Source organism: Ursus americanus, chromosome 10, assembly GCF_024610735.1.
Source record: "Ursus americanus isolate L20-20 chromosome 10, mUrsAme1.1.p, whole genome shotgun sequence".
NCBI lineage: Eukaryota > Metazoa > Chordata > Mammalia > Carnivora > Ursidae > Ursus > Ursus americanus.
Genome location: NC_142136.1, coordinates 30,972,182 through 30,997,124, shown reverse-complemented (window position 1 = coordinate 30,997,124; position 24,943 = coordinate 30,972,182). Strand labels below are relative to the sequence as shown.

The 24,943-nt window shown below is 38.3% G+C and overlaps 1 protein-coding gene across 4 annotated transcripts in view; it reads right to left on the bottom strand.

Annotated features, from left to right (window-relative positions):
• Window positions 1-13,807: 13,807 nt before the first annotated feature.
• The window catches only part of TBC1D4 (TBC1 domain family member 4), a 181,978-nt gene continuing 170,842 nt past the window's right edge, over window positions 13,808-24,943 (bottom strand). For all 4 annotated transcript variants that reach the window (XM_045811042.2, XM_087865086.1, XM_087865087.1 and 1 more), the window contains 4 exons: window positions 24,167-24,326; window positions 21,230-21,399; window positions 18,237-18,413; window positions 13,808-16,154 (listed from right to left, as the gene is read on the bottom strand). In XM_045811042.2, the coding sequence (XP_045666998.2) occupies window positions 15,921-16,154; window positions 18,237-18,413; window positions 21,230-21,399; window positions 24,167-24,326 (741 nt within the window). In that variant the 3' untranslated portion in view covers window positions 13,808-15,920. The remainder of the gene's footprint in view (window positions 16,155-18,236; window positions 18,414-21,229; window positions 21,400-24,166; window positions 24,327-24,943) is intronic.

The window sequence follows — 24,943 nt, the reverse complement described above, 5'->3', positions numbered from 1 at the left end:
CTAGTTTATACATTAAGTTGAACCTTGGGTACGTATGCTTAGGAGAAAACATAGTGTGTATGGTATCTCTGTGAGTGCAGGCATCTGCTGGGGGTCTTGGAATGTATCCCCCGTGGATAAGGGGGGATTACTGTGACTAATATCCTCAATAGATTTTAAAGAGAAATGGCCTGTGAATTACGTAGCGGCCTGTGAATTAAATACCAGCCTTGATGTTATTGCAGATGGGTGTTATTTTACCTCTCTGCAATTTCTTTCTTTTCTTTTCTCATTTTTTTTCCCAACGTGAATATGAAATTTTGGTTCTCAGCCAGATGATCCTATCAGAATCCTCTAAGAAATTTTCCTAAATATACATTCCCATCTCTGGGGGATACTTCCCTGCCATGACTGAGGAGAGATTAGGGGTGGTCAGAAAGAGGGGGTTTGTCATATGGTTTTTGGAAAAAACTCCAGGCTGAGTCCCATGCACTGCTTGATTTGTGCACCCCATCCCCACCACTGTCCCCAGCCAACTAAAACAATCCCTGATTCTATGACTCATTGAATCATGAAATAATCTAATATACATGGCATAGTACAAGACATGTCTCACCCACTGAATTCTGTGACATTTGACTGCAAATAGCCTATCGAGGATAATGAAGTTCCTATGACTGAGCACTCCCACGACCCCTCTTCCAAAAAAAACCAAGAAAAAAAAAAAAAAAAAACCTTACTACCCTCCCTTTAATTTATTCAAATCAGTTTCACATGAAAACCAGAGCCAAATTAGAAAATTAAACCTAGCAGACAGAAATGCACTAAACATTTGCAGAATAAGCACATAGAAAGTACCAAAATCAGTTTTTATTATGAAATTTGTAAAAGCAACTTGCTTCCAATTTGGAATCTTCTTCCTAATGAAATCATTTTTCTCATCCTCCCAGCTGTGCAGTCCCCACTGTTACAACTCAGTTACATGGAAGTCAGAGGGGCAAATGAGCTGCTCTCTCACCATATTGAATGGTTATAGGGGATTTTGAATTTTAGTCAATCAGAGAACATTCTGCATATGTTGTCTGTCTCAAATGTTTCAACATCAGTTAGCTTATATGACAGAGTAATTGATGAATGACAAATCAACCAATAAATGGTTTGAAGGGTTCCTTTATTCTACTTTGCATTTAAAGAGTTAAGTGTTGCTCTAGGATTATTTTATTTTGAGGATATATTTCGAGATTAAATCAACTGCTAGAAATTGCATTTCTAAATAATAATATGTGAAAGAGATTGCCTGAAAGACTTTGGTAGCCTTCCTGAAAAGATGTCAGTGCATGAGCTATCTATCTTAGAAAATTTTAGATTGACACCAAAATGATATGTAAACACAAGTGGAGGTAACACTTTTGTTCTCTTTCTGCAGATGTTTTAAAAATATTTTCCATTTATATGCTTTATGAAAAAATAATAAATTCCAAGGGGGGGTGAAATATAGTTGAAACTTGTATTCAGAGTACCATTAAAAAAGAAAAAAAAGAGCAAATGTCACTAAATTGTATGTGCGGCTTGTCACCATCACCTGCATTTCAGAAAGTAAGCAAGTAGTGCAGGTAACTACATATTTTTATAAACTCACCTATAATTGAGTGTGAATGAAACAAGATAAAATCTATCGACAGCATAATGTTTTGTTTTCAGAGATATTGCAGCATATGTAGTTGATATCTTTTTCTCTAAAGTTATGGAATTTTTTGCTTCATATTTCTTTATTATACTAACTTTTAAAATTTTATTGTTCAAAATATGTATTTTTTAGAAAAATAAGAAAAATGGAGTTATGCTTTGTTAATCTTATTATCCAGAGATGGTTATTGTTAATGTTCTCTATGGACTTTAAGAGTATCCATGTGTATTTACATATGTGTGTGCATATGTATGTGTGTGTTGAGAAGAAATTTTAGAATAGCATTCAAAAAATTCTTGCATCTTTAGATGAATGTAACAAGGCATCTTGGATCAAATTTTCCCTTTTCAGAGAAGAGTCATTTGACTGACCCTACTTAAACAAAAGTAAGGGTAGCAGGCACCTATTTCCTGGAGGAAGGATACCACAGAATTTTCTGGAGCCTCACAAAATCTTGCCTTCTCTGTATCCCTTGCTATGCAGAGTCAGCATTTGTGGAAAAGGTGGACAAATTTGCATAAAGGTCTAGGAGCCTCCTGGGAGGAAAGAAAGGTGAGAGTCATAGTTTCCCTTTTGAAGTCCAATGTTAGTAGAATATTTGGGATGGTCCTGACAATGGCCTGATGGTAGGAATGACCACAAGGGCTCCAAATGGAGCTCTCCAGGAGAGTAAGGGAATTATGGGGTAATCCATTTTCTCAAAGAGAGGGCCTGAGGTTTAGGGAAAGGGCTTGTCCCAGCAGTGTGCGACTGAGCCTAGAGGAGCCTTGAGACCAACCTATTATGTGAATACAATTAAATGCAAAAGAAGTAACCTTGAGATTCTGAGCATGGCGCCCCACTTGGCGTATGTGGATATCTGAAGCAGCCAACAGATTGCTGCCTCACTGCAACAGAGGACAGAGACACATGAGATAGTACCCCTAGAACAGTATGACCCAGAGAGAAAACTCAGTAAAGGATCAGGGGAGCAAGGCAAGCAAGAAAGCATAGGACCCAATCAATCGAAGCAATGACTACTAAAGACACAGACCACCACTGAACCAGTCAGATTGTGCACAGACGCTTCTAGACTGAATAAGCTCCTGAGGTTCTTGAACAATTGGGGGTTGAATAGTCCTCAAGTAAGCCAGGTGACTTTCTCTTAAAATAAAACTATGGAATCCCCAAAGATCTTTGAGGTGAAAGGGATATGACTGTATTTGTAACCCACTCTGGCAAAGTGACTATACCAGTAACATATAAAAATATATATGTACTTTAAAACACAGCAATGTATGAAATAAAAATTCTTATAAATTGCTGATTTTCTCTTAGGTTATTATATGTTGATTCAAATATTCATTCATTCAATAAGCATTTATCAAACACCTAATATGTGCCAGACACTGTGCATACTTGTTGGGAAATGCACTGCCTAGCCCTCGACGGTTTCATAGTTGAATAGGCAAGAACCGTAAATTACAACACAACTTAGTAAGTACTATCATTGAGAAATAAACAAAGAATCATGGAAAGCCAGATTAATATTATATAGAAGTGGCTTTATTTCCTTTCTCTGACCACTATCTAATCTCCGTTCTTTTCTGCTTTGCCTTGGGCAGGGAAGCCACAGAAGGAAAGAAAGCCAACTAGAATGTTCAGCATTTCAAATGGTCAACTCAGATGAAAGTGATCACATTGTTAGAAGGTCAGCGATGAATTATTTTTAAAAAATTTCTAAACATACTTCAATCTTTACATTTCAGTGAGTTAGGCCTCAAAATGAAGGTGCCTTTTGATAGAATTTGATAAAGAAATTTTCCTAATCTTTTAGAGTATTATAAAATGGTAGCTATTGGTATTCCAATTTTGGATCTCTGTCACCTTCCCTTTGGATTCAGAGCAAAGACAATAACCTACTCCCTGCTTTTGGAAACATCCTCTGTTTCTCAAGACAAAGGTAGGAATGGCCATGCCTCACTCAGAGGATCCTACTTGCCCCATCCTATGCAGCCTTGGCCCCTTGCTCCCTGGTTAATGTATGTCTCACCCATGAAGAAGGCTCTATCTATGGAGGTAAGGGGTTAAGAGAGCTCATCCTTGAAAAAGGCGAAGGGAATTTTTTTCTTTAATTCATTTTGTAACCCCCCCCCCCTTCTTTCTATCAGCCAGCCACTCTAGGCTGTCCTCTCTGGCTTCCCAGATTCAATATTGTACTTTTGTACTGAGGATGAGGAAGAGAAAATAATTCACAATTCTCTCAATTCCACACTTACAAGAGATGTTTCTTCTACTCCTCTTCCGTTATTTTCAACCTCTATTCCAAGGAGACATGATAGGAACTTACAAATGGGAAGTTGGGCTTCAGGAACTTGAAGCTTTACAAGCAGATGATATATTTTTTGAATGGCACTTGATGGGTACGTTCACTCACCTAAATTTACCTGGTTGTAATGGCACCTGCCCGCTCAATTTCCCTTTAAAAACTCATAAATGTGTGTGGCAATAATTGTAGGTCCACTGGCAGCTGGATCTGTTTTTACAAAGTGAAGGAGTCGCCATCTAAAACCTATAAACTGTCACAGTCTGTCATCACTGCAAGGATGCAGCCGTTATTTAAATTAGACTGTGAATGATTTTTTTTTTCCTCTGTGATGGCTTTTCAGATGGTGATATGTCATAGGCAAGCCACAATAAACTGGCCTTAAGCATTCTCAACCCATTAGTCCTGCCTATAACCTGGTGCTTTCAGGAAAGCATACAAATGATATAAAAAAAGATTTTGTCAGTGTTTATGCTTGCCAGAAAAAAAAATCCAAGGAAATGTTTTTGACATAACACCTGAATAAGAGCTGGCATTATGACTGCTGCAGGTAGAAAAAACTGAACGAGCCTCATTTATTGCTGGCTGTGATATATCCTTGGTGAGAAGTCTCTCTTCAAATCAGGGCAGAAGTTATCTCTCACATTTGTTTAGTGTTCAAGAATTCATAAAGCTTTAAAGAGACACAGTTTTATTTCATTTTCACAATAATGCTGTGCATTGGAAGAGCGTGTGGTCTCATCAGTATTCTCATTTTACGTATGAAGAAACCAAGACTTAGGAAATTTTTGGTGACTCACCGAAGGTTATAGCAGAGTTAGTAAATGACAGAACAGTCTAAACCCAGGGCTTCTACCTCCAGAGCTCCTCCCCACTAAAGCCTGCTGTTGAGTGTTTTTTTTCTTGCTTTAACCTCTCTTTTGCATAATGAATTCATTTTCAAGTGTTTCAAAAACATGAACAGTTAAGTTCAAGAGGCAGAATCTTAGTGCAGTGGTTCTCACACTTCTCAAGCTGCACATTAGAATTACTGGGTATCTTTTAAAAATTCCAATTCCTATGGGGTGCCTGGGTGGCTCAGTCCTTAAGCCTCTGCCTTCGGCTCAGGGCGTGATCCTGGCGTTCTGGGATCGAGCCCCACATCAGGCTCCTCTGCTGGGAGCCTGCTTCTTCCTCTCCCACTTCCCCTGCTTGTGTTCCCTCTCTCGCTGGCTGTCTCTCTCTCTGTCAAATAAATAAATAAAATCTTTTTTTAAAAAAATCCCGATTCCTAAACTACACTTCAGCCCAAATAAATCAGAATATCTGGGGGTGGGACCAGATGTCAGGGTTTTTTGGGTTTTTTTGTTGTTGTTTGTGTGTTTAACTCTCAAGAGATTAGAATGTGCAGCTAAACACACTGTTTCCAGAAATCTCTGAGCTTTAGAATCTCTTGAGAAGCCTGTCAAATAACAGGTAGCCCATCCTACCATGGAAGATGTGATTCATTAAGTCCCTGACTTATGATGGTTCAACTTATGGGTTTTAGACTTTACAATGGTGTGAAAGCAATACACATTTGCTAGAAACCACGCTTTGAATTTTGAATTTAGATCTTTTCCTGGGCTAGTGATAGGTGATACAATCCTCTCTTGAGACACTGGGCAGGGCCAGCAGCCTCAGCTCCCAGTCAGCCACGTGATCACGACGGCCAGCAACCAATATGCTTAGGACCATTCTGTCCCCATATAGCCACTCTGTTTTTCACTTTCAGTACCGTGTTCAGTACATTACCTGAGATACTCCACACGTTATTTAAAAATGGGCTTTGTGTTGGATGATGTTGCCCAGCTGTAGGCTAATGTAAGTGATCTGAGCATGTTTGAGGTAGGCTAGGCTAAGCTATGAGGTTTGGTAAGTTAGGTGTATTAAATGCATTTTTTAAAAGATTTTATTTATTTATTTGACAGAGAGAGAGAGAGACACCCAGTGAGAGAGGGAACACAAGCAGGGGGAGTGGGAGAAGAAGAAGCAGGCTCCCAGCGTAGGAGCCTGATGTGGGGCTCGATCCCAGAACGCCAGGATCACGCCCTGAGCCGAAGGCAGACGCTTAAAGACTGAGCCACCCAGGCGCCCCTTAAATGCATTTTTGACTCACAGTATTTTCAACTTATGATGGATTTTTCAAGACATAACCCCATCATGAGTCAAGGAAAATCTATATCTGATGTTTTTTAAAAGCTTCTCCAGCAATTCTGATGCATGCCGAGTTTGAGAACCATCATTTTAAGGGTTAGGGAGAGAAACTTTTGAATTAGAAGGACCTACATTTGTCAGCTGTGCCATTTACCAAGTATGTAACTCTAGACAAGTTAGTGAAGTTCTGAAAGCTTTAGTGTCCTCATGTATAAAGTGGAGATAATAGTAGTACTTATCTTTTACTGTTGTCCTGAAGATTAAATGATATAATGCAGAGGCTGTCAAAGCATGGTCCCTGGGCCAGCAGCAGCAGCATCACCCAGGATATTGTCAGAAACACAAAAATTATCAGCCCCACCCACACCATGAAATCAGAACTCTGAGAGCAGGGCCTATCTGTATATAACAAGAAGCCCCCCCCAGGTGATTGTCATGCATGCTAAAGTTTGATCACTGATATAATGTTTATAAAGTGGCTAACTTGGTCAGGGCAGGTCTGAGTTGATGAACACCTGTCCACTCTAGTATCTATTATCAACATTAGAATGAAGTGTCATGACTTAAACCAATTTGGTGTTTGTCTGAGAACCCAAGAAAAAATTGTTAGGTCATATTGCTGAAACTTTGGGACAGTAACAAGTGAGTCAGCCATGAACAGAAACTCAAACGCCTTGGAGTATTTTGAATTCAATTTGGATTCCAGATCTCATCAAAACTTAGGTAGAATGAATGGTGAAAAATGCGATGAAAGCTTAAAAGAAATTATATTATTTTTGCCTTAAGGAAAAAAGATGAAAAGCAATTTTATATCGGTCTTCTATATTTGAAAGGCTTATATATATGAGAAGATGATCTGTTTTTCCTCATCTCCATTGAGAACAGAGGAAGAAGAAATGTGTTTAAACAGCAGTATTAAAAATACAGGTTTGATATAAAACAATTTCTTGACAATAAAGAGAATTACGTTTTAGGGATCTTACAAAGGGAGACGTAAGTAGTTTCCCGGAAGGCATTTCTAAATAAGCTAGATTTTCCTATATTGGAGATATTTTACCTGGAAGCAGAATGGGGAACTTCGTAATTTCTTCAAGTAGCTTGCTGTCCTACGAAGTCCTTTCCAAAGAAAGCAAAGATCAATGCAAACAAATTTAAACAACAGTGTCATCTAGTGGAAAGCTCTAGAATAACATTCAGTATACCAATCTATGATTGAATAAATCCCTACATACTTTTAAGTATTGAAACTAATTAATTTTTTTTAAACCTAGATGCAAACCTGTTTCAAGATTATATTTTTCCATTCATGCCTCAGCCATGTACACTTAAGGGAAAAACAAGCCCAAAACCATCAGGCCAACTGATGACTAAGCCCTCCAGAGGGAACTGGCAGATTATAAGTACTTCGATAGTCACAGTTTAAAGACTAAACCCAACAGAATTGGAATGCTTTAATTAAATTCTTAACAGCCACACTCCCAGTGCATGTCTTGGATTTCCCAGATTTGAAGTACAAATTTCTGCTTCTGAGATAAAGGGTATTGCTGATGCATAATCATCAGAAAGCTAAAATGACTGACAGGCCCTATGGCTGTCCTCCCACTAGTCCCTTCTAGGTGATTTCTCTCAGAGAAGGCCTTTTGGGAAACATCTCATTGTTTTAGGTGGTCTTCCTTACCACAGATCCAAAACTCTTGCTTTGTTGTTAGTCAGAAAAACTTAGGTTCACAAGGCTGGGTTCCATGGTTCCCCTATTTGCTTCAATAATACTATCTTATTACACCTAGCATGATAGGTATCTCACTATATTATACTGCTGCTTCTTGTCTGTATTCTCCATTAGACTGTGTTCTCAGCACACTGGCTGGGATACGGTGGTTTTTAATGTCTTTTGAGTGAATAAAAAAAAAGAATCTTGCAACTTACCCCTCTATTAGATGTGTATGCTGTTTATCATTGTCTATATAAATAAAAACATGCTTCTTCCTACTGACAAGAAGACAGATACAGCCAACACCCATAATGAAGAGGGTGGGAAGGACTTATTCATCTTTTTTTTAAAAAAAAAACAAGGCTAACCACACAGTTTCAACTTGACTTGTACTACGTAGCAAAAGGAAAAAAAGAACCAAGAAGAAGAAGAAGAAGAAGAAGAAGAAGAAGAAGAAGAAGAAGAAGAAGAAGAAAAAGAAAGAAAGAAAGAAAGAAAGAAAGAAAGAAAGAAAGAAAGAAAGAGAAAGAAAGGAAAGAAAGAAAGAAAGAAAGAAAGAAAGAAAGAAAGAAAGAAAGAAAGAAAGAAAGAAAGAAAGAAAATGGCTAGTAAAAATTATTTACTTGGCTCATTAGTTGTATGGTATATTAAAAAAAAAACAAAAACCAACTATGAGATGAACATGAATTATGGTAGTTAAGCTGAAAAGCAGAACTAGAATTCTCTTTCCACGTGCCTTACTTAATTTATCTGGAGCTTTGGAAAATCAGTTACCCCAGAAATCTTATAGCTAAATGGAGCCTTAGAGGTCTAGTTTAAGCCCATCATTTGAAAGATAAGTAAATTCAGCTTTAATGAGTTTGATCACTGGCCTCAGATCAACAAGCAGTTAAGTGGAGGAGCCAGGACTCAGTCAGGCTGGCCCACATGTTGACAAACCTGTGCTCCTAACACTGGGGGATACGGTCTCCTTGCCCACTCAGTGCTCCCCCTGAGGAGCCATGCCGGTTAAATGTTGTGTATAATGTTACTAATTTATTGTCTTTCAAACTCATTTGCCCATAGAATCTTTTGGAAGCTTTAACATTTTCCAGGAATAAGTTTTAGGGAATTCTGAGTATCCCTGCTACTATATCTGAGGTCGTCTAAGTATCCCTGTACAGAGCTGTAACAACTGGATCTCACAGATGCTACCAACAATTCATGTGCTTATCAACCAAAATATGCAGTGGGTGAACCCAGTTCTTCCATGTAACTTGCCATGTACACAAATAAGCGTGGGTTGGTGACAACCTAGCTCAATAAAATGCCTACAGAAGCGTGAGAGTTTGCTCATGCTGTCTGAGTGTGCCGTCACAGGAAAAGTTAACCTGCACAGTGAAAAAGTGCACAGCTGTCATCCCTTCAAACAGGCCTTCAAAGAGAAGATTGGTATAGTCTCTCAGGAAGTGGTGTTTTGTTTGCAACAGGGAGTCTATCTTGAAAGCAAGGGATTGTGCTCTTAATAACTCTTTTGCCTACTTCCTCCAGGCTCAGGAAGAGCAGAGGAATAGAAAGATACAATTGCAAGTAAGCATATTTTCCAAACTTGCACCAGTATTATGTCTTGCAATCCTTTCTTAGAAACAACATGTAAAATGTATTCTTTTGATACTTCGAATATGAGACAGTTTATCCAAGGGCATACATTGTTGATAATAAGCTTAGCTTCAGGAGAAAGGGGAAGAAAATCAAGCGTATTAATTTACTTGGGTCACTGGTATATCCCTTCCTGCGTTGCCCTGTGACTTTAAATATAAGTACTATTAAATTTACCAATGAATGACCTCATTACATAAGCTTTAATAGACTTATTAAACAGCCAATTGTGATCTCTCACAAATTTACCACAGAATGGCTAAATTAGGGAGCAGAGAGGACTCAAACAGAGTAATTGTTGACTAGACAGAATAGAACATAAATGTATAAGGAAAATTGAGGATGCCCAAGTTAAAGTCAACAAAGGAAATGCCCTCATTTCATTTTGTAAAGACCCATGGGACACTCCAAACATAGAGAGCATTAGCTATATGTTTAACTGAAATGATTATTTCTGAGCAATTTCATGTTCTATTGAAAATAGCATTGGTGAATTTGCAAGTTAACTCATTTTGAGAAGGGAAACAATATCAGACCACAGGAGACTTTTACTTTCCAAGAGAAAACTTGAATATTAGCAATATTTTAGTATCTCTTAGAAAACATATTCTTCTCCTATGTTTGCAGAAGCAGAATTATTATTAAGAAAACCAATTTGCCCAACATCACATCTCTACATTCTAGGGTTCTTTCCATATAATCAAAAAAAAAAAAAAATCACCCAAAAGATATCATTTACTCTAGTGACTTTGCTCTAGCTCGGGCCTTGAAAACAAGAATATGATTCCTTCAGTACACAAACCACACATTCATTTCTCATGGGTGGACTCACAAACACCAAGCTCCTGAGACGGGTATTTAAAATCAAAATCCCAGAGAGATATTTGTACACATATTACATTACTCATCTAAGCCAAAAGGTGGATGCAAACCATGTGTCCATGACAGATGAAGCTGGTATATACATACAATACAATATTACTCAGCTTTAAGAAGGAAGCAAATTCTGATACATGCTACAGCATAGATGATCCTTGATGACATTATGCTAAGCAAAATAAGCCAGTCACAAAAAGACAAGTACTGTATGATTCCACATATGTGAGATACTAGAGTCATCAAATTCATACAGACCAAAAGCAGAATGGTAGTTATCATTGGCTAGAAGGAGGAGGGATTGGGAAGTTATTAACATGTTCAGTTTTGCAAGATTAAAAAGAGTTCATGGATGGATACACAAGGTGAATATACTTAATGCCACTTAACTATACACTTAAAATGATTAAGATGGTAAATTTTATGTTATGTGTATTTTACCACAATTTTGAAAATTCAGAATCCTTTTTAATTTATAGAAAAACTACTGTCACAGGGACTTGAATATTTGCTCTTTTATAACTAGCCTAGCCTCTGTGACAGAGAAAAAAAAAAACAAACTAAATCATAAATGGAAGCCTGCTTTGAAGGCATACATTAAAAACAACAACAAGAACAAGGGTAGTACAATGAATTGGATGTTTGAGACGTCTAACACAGATGACACATCTATCTGTCAACAAGGACAGACTTGTCAGAGGGAGCAGAGCGCTTGGATTCTGGAGGCCAGGACTCTCTGTATTCATTTTAACAATGAGGAGAGGCTTGCTAGTGGTCTTGGCTAGGGTTCCCTCCGCTGGACCTACCAAACTGCCTACCAAAACTGCCTGCTTTTCTTTCTCCTGTCTTTCCAAGACTAATTAATTGTCTTCTGATTAACCTAGCTATTCTTTAGCTATGCAAATATATTCAATTAGATCACAGCTGAAGCTCTCAGATCCTGGCGCTATTCTATCAAAACCGACCTTACAGATGAGAGTAAAGACTGTTGAATAAGAGAATTCATGATTCCTTTTTTTTTTTTTTAAGGTAACTAATGCTATGACACTGCTCCCTGGGGGGTAGTGAAGGTGGTCAGTTTGTCTTACTACACAGACCTAAGGGTGTTCTGAAGGAGTAAGGTTGTTGGAATACAGAAAGAAAGGAGCACTCCCAAGCTCTCTGGAAAGGGAGCAGCCTGTCCAAAGCAAAAAGATTGGCTACTTCAGGAAAGGAGGTAGACTTGAACCATTTGACTAGAGGAGGGGACAAGATGGGGCCACAGGCAGGAGACAAAGCTAGACGGGTTATCATGGACAGGCTCATAGAAGGCCAACTGTGTTATCTTAAAGACTGGATAATCCTGGAAGGAAAGAAGAGCCTTTGAACAGTTTTAAGTGAAGATAAACTTAGGTGAGATTTATGTTTTAGGAAGGTCCCTCTGCCTGAGGTGAGGAGCAGTCCAGGTAAGAGAGGATAACCCACACTTGGGCAGGTGCCCTGTGGCATGCCCTTTGGTGCTGCTCACCCTGAAGTGGGGTTTGAAGCAAAACAAATCTGGTTCCATAATGGGGAACACCAAGAAAATGACATTGTACTGAATGGCATGGGTAGGTGGGAAAACAGGCTTGCAGAGCCACTGCATGTCACTCCAGAAAGCCCCACTGACCATTGCTTCTATTGCTTTTCCCCTACATCCCCAGCTGATGCCCGTCTATCCTAGATCCTTCTCCTCTTTGGCCCCACTTTCTGCTTCCATTTCTAAGTCAACAAAACAAAAAGTAGTTCAATATCTGTGACTTAGGAGTTTGTCCCCCAGAAATGGGAAATGATCTCATTTTAACCCACCAGAGCAAGGAGATGAATGAAGTAGCTGCAATGGGCAGATATTGGAAAATGGGCAAATATTTTGCAGATAAAACTAGCAGGTTTCAGTGACTAACTGTCAGAGAGACAGAAGTCTACACTGACTTGCTTCCCCAACACTGCTCTAGCTCAGGCTTTTAGTATTTAATTTAATTTTATTTAATTAAAGTATTTATTTTTTTTTCTGGCCTAGATTTTTATGAAAATCACCAAACAGTCTCCCATTTCCTAGTTTCTGTCCAGTGTAGAAATTGGGTTTAGATTAGAGCAAATCCAATTGTGTCTCTCTCCAGGTTACTGGACTTTAACAGCTCCCATTTCTCTCTAGGTAGAATCCAAACTCTGTCACAAGGTTTGTCACTAAGTGACAAACTAAGTCCAAACTCTGTCACTAAGATCTTCATGATACAGTCTGTGTTTGTCAGGAGACTCATCTCCCACCTCTCTCCCATGGGAGCACTAACTGTACTTCAGCATTAATGAGTTGTGATTTCAGAAATATACCATCCTCTCTCATTCATCTCCTGGTTAACACAGCTTACTCACCTTCTACTGGCTCTTCTAGATTCAGGTCAAGCGTCACTTCCTCCAAACACTTTTGACACCTATTTCCAGTGCTGCCAGTCCCTCCAGTCCAGGCTGAGTGAAATGACTCTCATCGGGATTACTTTGCGTACCTGTAATAGTATAAATTCTCTTGTTTATCCTAATTATCCCCTTGCCACTAGACTGCGAGTGCATTAAGGACAAGGACTGTACCTTCTCCACCTCTGAATACTCAGCATCTAGCTTGGCTTACAAAAACTATTTGTTGAATGAATAAATAAAAGTGATGGAACCAAGACTCAGATCTATAACTTCCCACCTTAAATCTACTGCTTTTCTCAATATATCACAGCCAATAAGAGTGACTCATTAAGGTAGAGGACCAAATACTTCAGATGACAGATTTCCTATTCTTAATCTAGCACAGTGAAAACAAGTTGGTGAAATGGTCATAAAATGGGTGAGTGAACATGGATATTAAGAGACCATACTATGTAAGCCTACACTGACACTCAAAGTGTTTACTATCTGTAATGCAAAATATCTAATAAAAGTTTTAGTCCTAAAGTTAGCAAGATGATCCAACATACTTGGATTGGATTATAAATATATTTGAGAATATTCTGAAGACATATAATATAAACACATTCACATCAAATCCATCAATAAGTATTCTTAATTATTTGGAAGCTAACCCAATTTTTTAAAAATTATATTTTCTTATCCTCCTTCTCTCCCTTGCTATCTATGAAGAGGCATAGAAAACAAAAGGAAGAGAATGCAAATCTGTCAGTGTGGTTGTCTTTTTTTTTTTTTTCATATTCATCAGCAAAAGGCTCCACTGGGAAAGAAGTTGAAAATTGGTAACTGACAATGGACTTTCATAAATATTTCCATAAATTACCTTTGTTTTCTGATTATATTAAAAATAGTTATCATTGAAGCAATTCTAAGTAGCAATAATCCAGCCCATACAGATTTTGTAAAGAACTCTAACCAAGAACATCTTCTTTCCTGTTATAAACAAAAACCAATACACCAAGGAAACCGTAGCAATGTATTTATTGGAAATGAACTAGACGTTACATTAATTAGATGAAGATGTAACAATGCATGAGCATAACTGGTGCAACATTTAAAAAAATCACAAAAGAAAAAGAAAATTCAGTTTCAGAAGAAATACTGTATCCAAGACTTTAATCTCTGAACACTGTAACACAACTCATAACGCTGACTTTGAATATCCAGAATAAAATTTACTTGAAACTGAACTGAAAGGAAAAGTGTCTTTTCCCACCTTAAAGATTCTTTGGCTACCACCTGTATATCACACACATAAGGTAATTTTCATACCAGACAGTAACCAGATAATATCTGTCATATTCCTCGTAGGAAAAACCTCTCCTACAAATAGAGAAATTTGAGGGAATCCAAGCAATAAATCAGTTGGTAACCCCAACTTAATAGGGGACCTAGAATTCACATTTCCTAGAACTAGAAATTACATTAACTTTACCAATAAGACTTTATTAAAAAACTGCCTGGATTAGAGGGCATGCTGATTTGTAACAAGAATCATTATATTTATACTGAGTAATGGTGTAGAGGCAGGGGTTCAGATGTTTATCATTGGCTCTTCAAGGTTTTCCCAAACCTGGAGAGCTTTGCCCTTCTATCCTATAATACACTGTAGCTAGTGAATAAAAAACTCCCTCTGAAGAAAATTATCCCAAGTAATCCATCTGTAATAAGTACTGCAAAAAGCAGTGATGATAAATATCATTTGGAAAGGCAAAAATGCTGCATCAGCTTTCAGAGGCACTATCATAGAATCATCTCTGAAATGGAGAACTGCATGTGTACTCTGAAAATTACTTTCCTTCCATATACCCAGCATGCATGAATGTCCTCTGCTAAGCCATAGGCTGAGGAAGCTGGGAGTTCAAACACAGAAGTAGGTCTTAGAAGGGCTTGGTGCCACATTCCACTTCTCTCCAATGGATGTCAACAGTTTATTCTTAAACATTTCACAGTTCTCACCAACTTTCACATACAAGGGAAAGATGATTCAGAGCTTATTAGATTCGGTCAATTGGCAAAAAAAAAAAAAAAAAAAAAAAAGTGTCTCAACACAGCATATTATCTTTAGAAAACCAATCATAATTTCCTTATTTTTCATTTAAGGTAGAGAGAACTAAATTAGGAGCTCCTGTAGGTAGGAAAATGACAAATCCTTGTCACCAACTACGGCACCAAGTAAAAAGGAGTCCATTCATGACTGTAAGGAGTAATTTAAATAAAAAGTAGAAAGTTGATCTAGACAATTTAGGTCCTAAATTAAATTGTGGAGGCCTGATATTTTTAGTTTGAGTAACAATGCTGGTCTAATCTGCTGGGAAATTACTAACATTTTTTTTCACCCTGAGCTGGGTGGGTAGACTCCACTATCACGTCTTGCTTTCTCCTTATGCATGTCCAAAGTAATGCCTAACCTGACTCAAAATGCATGTAGACACAACATGCTAGTTGGCACAAAGCGAGGGGCGGGGGAGGGAGGAAGGCCCCCACCTTCCTGAAAAACCCATAGGAGCATGATTGGCAATCAGTCATTTTCCTCAGATATACATAATGTCAGTAGATTTTAAGACAGATATACATAAAGTTACACAAATGTTTCTACCTCTCCACCATTGAGTGAAACATGCTGTTCTTTGGAGAAAAAAATACATTCATTTTTTTCAAGTATATTTCAATATACAAAGATGCTCTAGCTTTGTTTCACTACAAAGACAAAACGATTTCACCTATGTCCAAGGGGAATTTCATTTTAACTTCCCTTTGGTGTGGATTTCATGAAGTTTTGATTTAAAAAATTACTCTAAATATACATCTAATCCTTTGATCTGAAAGCGTGAACTCTTTACGTCCATTTTATTTCTATGTACATAGTCAACAACAAAAAACCAGTCTACATATGTACAATGGCTTAGGATTGGCGTGCTCTAATGAGAGTGAGGTCCACCCTCTAGCACTAGGGCTCAGCACCAGACTCCAGCGGTTCCGTCAGCTCCGGTGTCCAGCGTTGGGCCAGCAGCACGCAGACACTTCCCTTCTTCACCATCCTAAGAGCACGTTCCGCTGACGTGGCGCTTCTTCAATTATGGCTTGTTTCCTGTCTTGGCTTTGTTGTTAGGGTTGCAGTTGAGGTCTCTTAGCAATGATTCGCAATTGGCGAGCGCATCGGCTGGCAGCAGCTTCCGGATTTGATCCACTGTCTTTTGATAAGCCATTTTCTCTTGCTCCAGAGTCCGGATTAAAGACTTCATTTTGGTCTCTCTGGTCAGAAGGTTTTCCAGATTGGATTCCAAGGTCTGGATTTTAGCATGAGCTATCTGTTTGGGGGAAAGAAAAACAAATGCAAATTCCTCCAGCCAAAAAATCTGAAGACTCTGGTTCCTCATCAGAACAGCAGCCAGACCTTACGGATATTAACCCATCATATCGTATTACTTAATAAAATAGTATGTGAAGCAAATACTTCGAAACTCTCTGTGACATGGAGATTTCGCAGTTTCTCAAAAATACAAATGTAGTACTGACAAAGAACATCTCATTTCAGTGAATACAACAAAAATGCACTATTAAATCAGCATCCCACCATGGTGGGGGCCTCACTGTATTCCCCTGGAGTGAGTGGGATCTGGCTGAAGGAGAAACAGGAGAATTCTGACGCTGCCCGGAGGTGCTGAAAGAGGCTTTCCACTCTCTGACTAGAAATACAGGATTTTCTAAACACATACTTGGGATCCTATCAGTTTCAGTGGCTGTCAGGGGTTCCCACATAACTTGGGAACCAAGACGTGATAATGACATTTAACCATCAATGAAAAAGTCTATAACTATTAATAAAAGTCATTATAATATAAAGCAGGTGCAAACCCACTTTCCCTAATAGGGAAGGGCTCAATTAATCACCATCGAAGCATCAACTGTTTTTCTTTTTGAAAATAGTGTTGCTCTTTGAATAGGCATACAGTTTTCTGTGGACAGGAGCTAATATAAGATGAAATGAAGTAAGTCAGTGTTCCTATCCTTGGGGAGCAATTACTCTGGAGAGTAGAAACCCTTGTTTCTAAGCCTTTCTCTCCTAGCCATTCCTGTCAGGGGACTCACCACACAGAAGCAGAGTTTTAGTATTCTCTAGTTTGGGAACAGGTGTCATGTTGGGAAGTGGGGGGTAGATAAAAACCAAGTAGCCATTAGGCACTTAAGCTCCAACTCAGAACTCATCTCCCCCACCTCCCAGAAGGTCCCCTTTCTTTTTTTTTTTTTTTTAAAGATTTTATTTATTTATTCGACAGAGATAGAGATAGCCAATGAGAGAGGAAACACAAGCAGGGGGAGTGGGAGAGGAAGAAGCAGACTCATAGCGGAGGAGCCTGATGTGGGGCTCGATCCCATAACGCCGGGATCACGCCCTGAGCCGAAGGCAGACGCTTAACTGCTGTGCCACCCAGGCGCCCCAGAAGGTCCCCTTTCTAACATCCCCTCCACTGATCACTCTTAAGCCCTGCCCCTCTGGGTCTGGATACACAGCTGACATCATACAAGTTGCAGATGTGGAATATTAGTTTATACTAACTTGCTTATTGAATCTGTAAATGTGCATTTATAAATAAATACATAGTATTTTATATTCCCAAGTAATTGTAAACTCCTGATGGCAGGGACTATGTGTTACATGTTTTCAGTTGATTCTCTCAAAAATGCCTCCTTTTCTTTCCATTTCAGTGAGTTTTACTCTAGACAATTCTTACTGTCCCCAGATTTCTGCAAGTGATTTCTAGCTAGTCTCTATACCTTCTCTCCCCATGCGAATCTGTACTCATCAATGTTTCCAGATTGTTCTTTCTAAAGTACAGCTTAAAAGCTGTGAGAGATTTTCCTCTCAAAAGGATTAAAGCCATGCTCTTCTGCTTGACACTGAAAGTTATCAGTAGTTTCACCTCCATCACATTTATCACACCTTTCCCCAACAAACATCTTAAACTGACCCCAAGCGTCCTCTGCTGCTCTGCCCCATCTTCCTTATTTATACCAACCCCCCAACTCTTTTCTCCCACCAGTCCCTCAGAGTCCAGCTAAAGCCCCAAGTCCTCCAGAGCTTTCCCAATTTCCCATATTCAACCCCTCCGCCCTTGAACTTAGCCAAATACGTGTTAACACCCTCCAGGTATTTAACCAGATTCTGCTTTGAATTGCCATTTAATATTTTGTGAGCGTACATTTTCTCTCCCAGGTGATATTTAGGTTGATATGTGCATTTGTAGCCCCCAGAACACTTGCACACAGTCTGACCCACAGACCCTGTCGGCAATGGTTCAATCCGCATCACATCTCTATCATTCTTGGTATAGTTCTGTGCATTCAGGAGGCAGTCAAGTGCTTTTTTGAGCAAATCTTTATCTCTGTACCTGTAACTTTTCTAGGAGATCCATGTTTTGTCTTTTCAGTTGGCTGTTGGCCCTCTCCAGCTTCTCCATAGGTTCAGTATCCTCACAGGCATATGATGATTCCTGAAGCTCGTCCTGTAGCACATGATACTCCACCTCATAGGCATGTAACTGTTTAGAAATATCCATCTCAAAAACCTGCCGTGAAAACACCATGGGTTAGTCTGGCCTTTAGTATGTATACCAAAATACAGCCTGTGTATCTGGTGTGCTTCGTATCGATTTCCAAATACTAATGAGGAATGGTATGGCATATCAAAAGGAAGAATAACAGCTATGACTGTCTATATATGGACAAATAGATTATTTCTACACAATGGAAACATTCTTGTAATGAGGCCAAGACACTAGAACAAGTTAATGCTCAAGGGTATTTTGCAACCAAAATATACATAATCTGCTAACTCTCTAACAATGTAGCATACCAGATAAATAACAGTAGTTACTGAGTAATTCTTAACCTATGTTAGAGATAATCTTGCTGATTAGCAAGCAAAATTGCATAGGGTATTTCTATAGTAAAGAGACCAAAAACACATCTAATAATTTGTCAATAGGGCAGACAGGACTCATACTAAATATTTTCATCCATTTGCTAATCCACGTGGGCCTCTTAGGAGTAACATAGTCTACCACGCAGAGAATCTTCATAACTGCCTACCCTGCGCACTGTATAGAGCTGTAGGGATTAATCAGGGCTGCCTCTGCTCTCCCAAATTGCCACCAAGTAGGAAGACAATTTGCTTAGAAGTTAGTGGACAGGTAATGCCTCCTTAGTCTAAACTTGCAAGGGAAGAAGAGGCAGCAGCTGTCATTTAAGCAATAATGTCTACGCTAACACTATGGGGAGAAAAGAAACCACAAGCCTGACTACTACCATCATAGGTACTCAAATCTTAGAATTTAAATGAATTATCTAAAGAAGCTGGTCATCCCTCTCAAACAAGCATCACTTTTTCCCTACCTAGTTGGAAACCATGGACATAATGGACTGTGACCAACCATTAAAAATGATAGCATGGATCTATATTTATTGGCATGGAGAAATGTCCAGTACTCCATATATACTTCAATTAAAAAGCAGGTTACATAACAGCATGTATAATATGATTTCACTTAATATTTATATATAAGCAGAGATGTGTTTAGTATGTTTTCTTTCATTTTTATTTTTTCCTTTGTGCTTTTCTGCATTATTGGCATTTTTACAGTGACCGTATTTTAAATAAAGCTCATCAATGTCTCCTTTTATATCAACAATCCATGCCATATTAAATCAACTCTAATTATTAGCAAGATCTCTCATATCAAGTCCAAATCTACCTATAAATTCTATCCATTCATCCTAGCAATAATCTCTAAAGCCACGTGATTCCCTCATTAATTTTAGAAGAGAGGTGATCTGACTTCAAATCAGATTGTCACTTCTCTACAAGCACAATCTCTGAATGCTTGCCAGTTCAAAAAGATATTTCTGAAGAATTAATAAACAAGTACATAGGTAAATAAAAACTACACTTTTCAGCTTACAGAGCATTTTAACAAAATGTGTTCATAGATGTTTACAGAATAATCTGCTTTTGACTTAGATTCTATAAAAGAGACTTTTACATGTCATAGAATCAGAGTTCATGATATTGTGTGAATTACAGTGTTTAAAATTCTTCAACCTAATTGGTTAAATTTGCTCCTAAAAACAATATGAAAAAGTAACAGGATCATCATTGTTGTTCTCATTTTGTAAGGGAAGAAGCTGAGACTCAGAGAGCTTAAAACTTGCCCAAAGTCACACAGCTAAAAGGTAGCAAGGCAGCAGAACACGATGTCAAATTCCCTTTCTCTTGCTCTAAACTCTTTTATCTGCTATCCCAAGTGCCTCTAGGAAACTGGTAAATTTTATCAATACTCCTAAAGCCGTCATCGACGAATCTTAAGCTTGTTCATGTCATCCGAGCACCATCAACATATAACTACCACTTAACCGAGTCCCTATGAAGAGCCAGGGACTAGATACATGGTGTACTGATTATTCTCCATTTGTTTCCAAGCTCCGTTCTCTGCCCTCATCTATTCTGCTGGACCTGGGAAACAGACCCTTGTGACTTGCATCCCCCTTTCAGACCTCCTTTCTTGCTGGCTCTGGTTAGGTATGGCCCAAAAGAGCAGCCAGCAGGAGATCAGAAAGAGAAGGAGGAAGAGGCTGGTCTTTCTTCCTTGCTCCTTCCTTGCCTGGCTCACCAAGAGCACAAAACCCTCCAGAATCCCCTCCTGCACAGTTTTGGCACTCACTGGGCCTGGTAACATGATTAGATCTGTCTTCGTTACTAGTTCCTGGGCACTCGGATATCCACATTTGGTTCTCTTAACCCTGCCCCAACCTCTATAAAAAGGCACCTGTTTGAATCATTGAAGATAAACTCTTCCCTGCACTTACGCCTCACAAAACCTCTCAGATCAGTACTGTCCTATTTAGAAGGGAGAATACTAGAGTTCAGAAGATTAGGGAGATGTGTACAAGCCCACCAACTAATAAAAGAGAACATTTTGCAAACCCAATACTGTCTAATTCCAAAGCCTAGGCTCTTGCCACGTGTACTCCTTATGTATTTTAAGACAGAGTATCGCCAAAGATAAGTGGGTCTCATTTATTTTTTTAATTTTATTTATTAGGTCTTGCTAACTCTGTCAGCTCTGCCTTTAGTCTTAGCACTGGTCTAAATTGAAAGATTCACCAAACACTCCTTACATAGCACTGAACCACTTTTCCTGTGTACAGCCACACAGAAAATGTCACAATGTTGAAATTCCATGATAATCTCATTTCCAAATAAAATATATCTGATCAAATAAAAAAATCTATCAAACAAAACTCAGTCTTTATGCTAATGCATTTAATATATAGTGGAGAAACTGCTGAGTGACCTTACATCTTATTATTATCATTTTAATCATACCTGGGTGATAATTTTTTCCATTTCAGATATATTCATATCAGGTAGTGTGGTTTTAAGAAATTCGACAATACTTTCAAAGTTTTCACATTCCATTATAAGTGTCTCCTGGCTGCTCAGCAGACTGAGTGCAACCTTAAATATAACTTCAGTTCCCTGAAGAAAAATAATATCTAAAAAAAAAAAGAGAGAGAGAGAGAGAGATACAATTTCATGATCAAAATTATGCATCCCCTATTGTAAAAAGTGTACTCTTTGTGCTAATGGCTTTTTGTGTTTCTTGTGATTGTTGTTGTTTTTAACTACTGCAGTGGAACCATGGAATATTCTGTAAAAGAATATGGTTGAGATCACCTAGATTTAAAAAAATAATAATATGGCTGAAACAAACAGATGTTTAAGTATTTTTCTTACTTATTTGGGAATCTCAGATTAGGCCAAAATAAAGAGAAAAAAAGGTTAATTATATAGCTGTTTGTCTATGTATTTATAATTTTTAGTGGCAAATTTAACGGAGACTAGGTAGACCTAAAGATGCTTATTCAACTGATACTTTGATTTTTCTTCACAAAGGGAATATGAAAACAAATCAACATAACCAATTAGTACTATTTAAACTCTCATTACAATAAAAAAAATAAATGATCAAGTTAATACGCAATTAAACCTATATCAGAGCAGGAATTAAAAAAACTTTAAAGGAAAAATGAAAAGCAATATATAACCTAAATCAGAAGTAAAAGAGAACAAAGGAAAAGCTACCCTGACTCTGATCTCCATTTCCTAACAAGTACAAACAGGCAATAGCTTTGAAAGTACCAAATATTTCTATATGAAAGTTTCAATCTTTGCCACTCTAGAATCAGTAATAAGCAACAGGGAGTCTTTAAAAGATAGGAAACTGTGAACTTCCGCTCATGCATCTTTCCCTTTCCCTAATTCAAAGAAAAGGACTGAGCAGCTACTGCAGAGCTGATGACATCAGTCATATTCTCATTGTAAAAAAATAGACTTGTGGGGGCGCCTGGGTGGCTCAGTCGTTAAGCATCTGCCTTTGGCTCAGGGCATGATCCCGGCGTTATGGGATCGAGCCCCGCATTGAGCCCCGCATCGGGCTCCTCCGCTGGAAGCCTGCTTCTTCCTCTCCCACTCCCCCTGCTTGTGTTCCCTCTCTCGCTGGCTGTCTCTCTCTCTCTCTGTCAAATAAATAAATCTTAAAAAAAAAAAAAAAAAGACTTGTGGAGGTTTGTTTCTTGAATTCTGATATCACACTCCCAAGCATAAGCCAAAGAGAGAAGCTTTCAAACATCGTTTTATCATTTTGATTTGATAAATTATTCTGAGAAGAAAAAAATATATATCCCAAGAAATATATATACATATATATGTATATATATTTCTAATGAATGAAAGGATTTTAAAAGACCCAAGAATAGGAACCCAAACTCCACCCAAAAACTTAACTGAAGAGAACCAATCAAGTATTTCAATAAAGAAGAGAAATTCGGTGAACATTTGATTCTGCACATTTTGATTTTGCTCTTTTGCTGCACTTTGTCCACAGATTATATTACACTAATACGGTGTTTAACTTTTTAAACCAGAGCCCCCAATAAGAAAGACAAAATACATTGTAATCTGGTATATGTATACATATTACACACATATCTTCAAAACTGAAGCTTCTCCAAATATTTGTCCTTACTATTTGTTACACTCTGATATTTTCATTGTATTCCATTCTAGCTCATTTTTTTCTAATGCTGGTAATGACCTACAATCGGGCCAATACTCACAATTTGACAAAAAGCTCCAATTTAGCAAAGGCACAGTTACAAATACTGACTATTTTCACCATGGATACCAGATAAGCAGGATGTAAAAACAGTGGGAGCCCTTTCTGAGGTCACTGAGGTCCTAAACATCTTTAAGAACAAACCTCTAGTGAAGAGTTCTTTTTTTAAAAAATTTTGTTTCTTAAATAATGGACTTAGATAAACCTAACTAAAGACTTGTGAATAGATTTAAGGACCCCCAAAGGGTGCATAAAGCATGTCATGGTCTATTCCTGGTGCCTAACATCATGATAAAGCAAGATGGGAACTCAGTAACTTGCCCCAGGCCTTACTGCCTGTGTTTAGTGGATTTTCCCTGAGCCACCCAGTCTTAAAGATTGGTGCCACCACTGCACTGGCATGCAAGGAGAGTCACTTAAGCAATAAAACAGGAATTTCAGTTATCCTATTAACAAAAGTCAGATTTTTAAAAAGTCATTAGAAATCACAATGATATAGGTACTTCCATTGACCCAAACAGAGAACATGTTTCTCTCTGTTTTGAATTAGTGTTGAAGGAGACAACGGGAAAACAAAAACAAAAACTGAGCTAAGAAGGATGTGTATAAAAATCTGGAAAATTGGGGCGCCTGGGTGGCACAGCAGTTAAGCGTCTGCCTTCGGCTCAGGGCGTGATCCCGGCGTTATGGGATCGAGCCCCACATCAGGCTCCTCCACTATGAGCCTGCTTCTTCCTCTCCCACTCCCCCTGCTTGTTTTCCCTCTCTCGCTGGCTGTCTCTATCTCTGTCGAATAAATAAATAAAATATTTTTTAAAAAAATCTGGAAAATTATACACAGTAAGTCCTTAGTTTGGATTTTTAAAAAAGTGTCTTCTGATTTTGGGGTATAAGTGAAAATAAGAGCTCCATCACAGCTACTCAAATACAGGACCCGATTCTTCTTTCCCTTTTAATTTCAATTTCATTTAAGACCAATATGGTTTTAAATTACTCTCAGAATAGAGCCAGTCACATTTATTAAATTCCATTAGCAATTTGCTATTCAGTGTAACACACGATAAAATAATTGGGGCACCACATGGCGAGAAGAACATTCTTTGGAATAAATAACACTGTTCCATTGGATCATAGGCATCTCTTACCAAACACTCTGGCTACAAATCCTAGTGGAAATTGAGAGGCAAACAATGTGAGGAACCAGGGGGCAGCATAAAGACTGGGGCTGATTTCGTTTTCTTCAAGATGATTGTAGAGATCTCTGTGATAGTCATGAAGGAGCCTGGACAGCTGGTACATTTGAATCTAAAGTTAATTTGGAGAAGAAAAATAAAATATAATGCATTTATCTGTGCATAAAATACACTAACTTTAATTTTATTACCCTAATATTTAATAACAAATTCACATATATTCAATACATAAAAGTAGTAGTGTTTTATTTTTATTATATAAAAGTTGATATTGAAGTCCAAGTTCACTTAACTGAGGTCAGAAGGCAAGTCAAGGAGAGCCCGTCTAAGATGACTGAGCAAGTTTCTCTATCATGTGTGTTTTGGTATCACATATATACATGGAAATGATCATTTTCCCTCATGTAGGAAGGCATTGCTTTTGGAATTTAATCAGAATTTCCTGGCCTAGGACTCTCATGGAAGTTCCATTCTAATTTCAGACCAATTCCGGAAAAGCCTCCATTCAAAAGGATCTACCACATTTAGTTCAGAAGCAAAGCTTGTCTCTATTTGCTGGGCCTAGCATCTGATTTATGATGGAGCTCTGGCTTAGACCCACCAGGCAACTGGTGCTGCTAGGACTCTGTCTGGCTTAGAATGTTATGGAGCCAGAAGCTTGAGATAGGATTTTCAATATCCAAGGTATTCCAGCAGCATTTTTTTTTAATGACAAAGGAGATTAAAGCA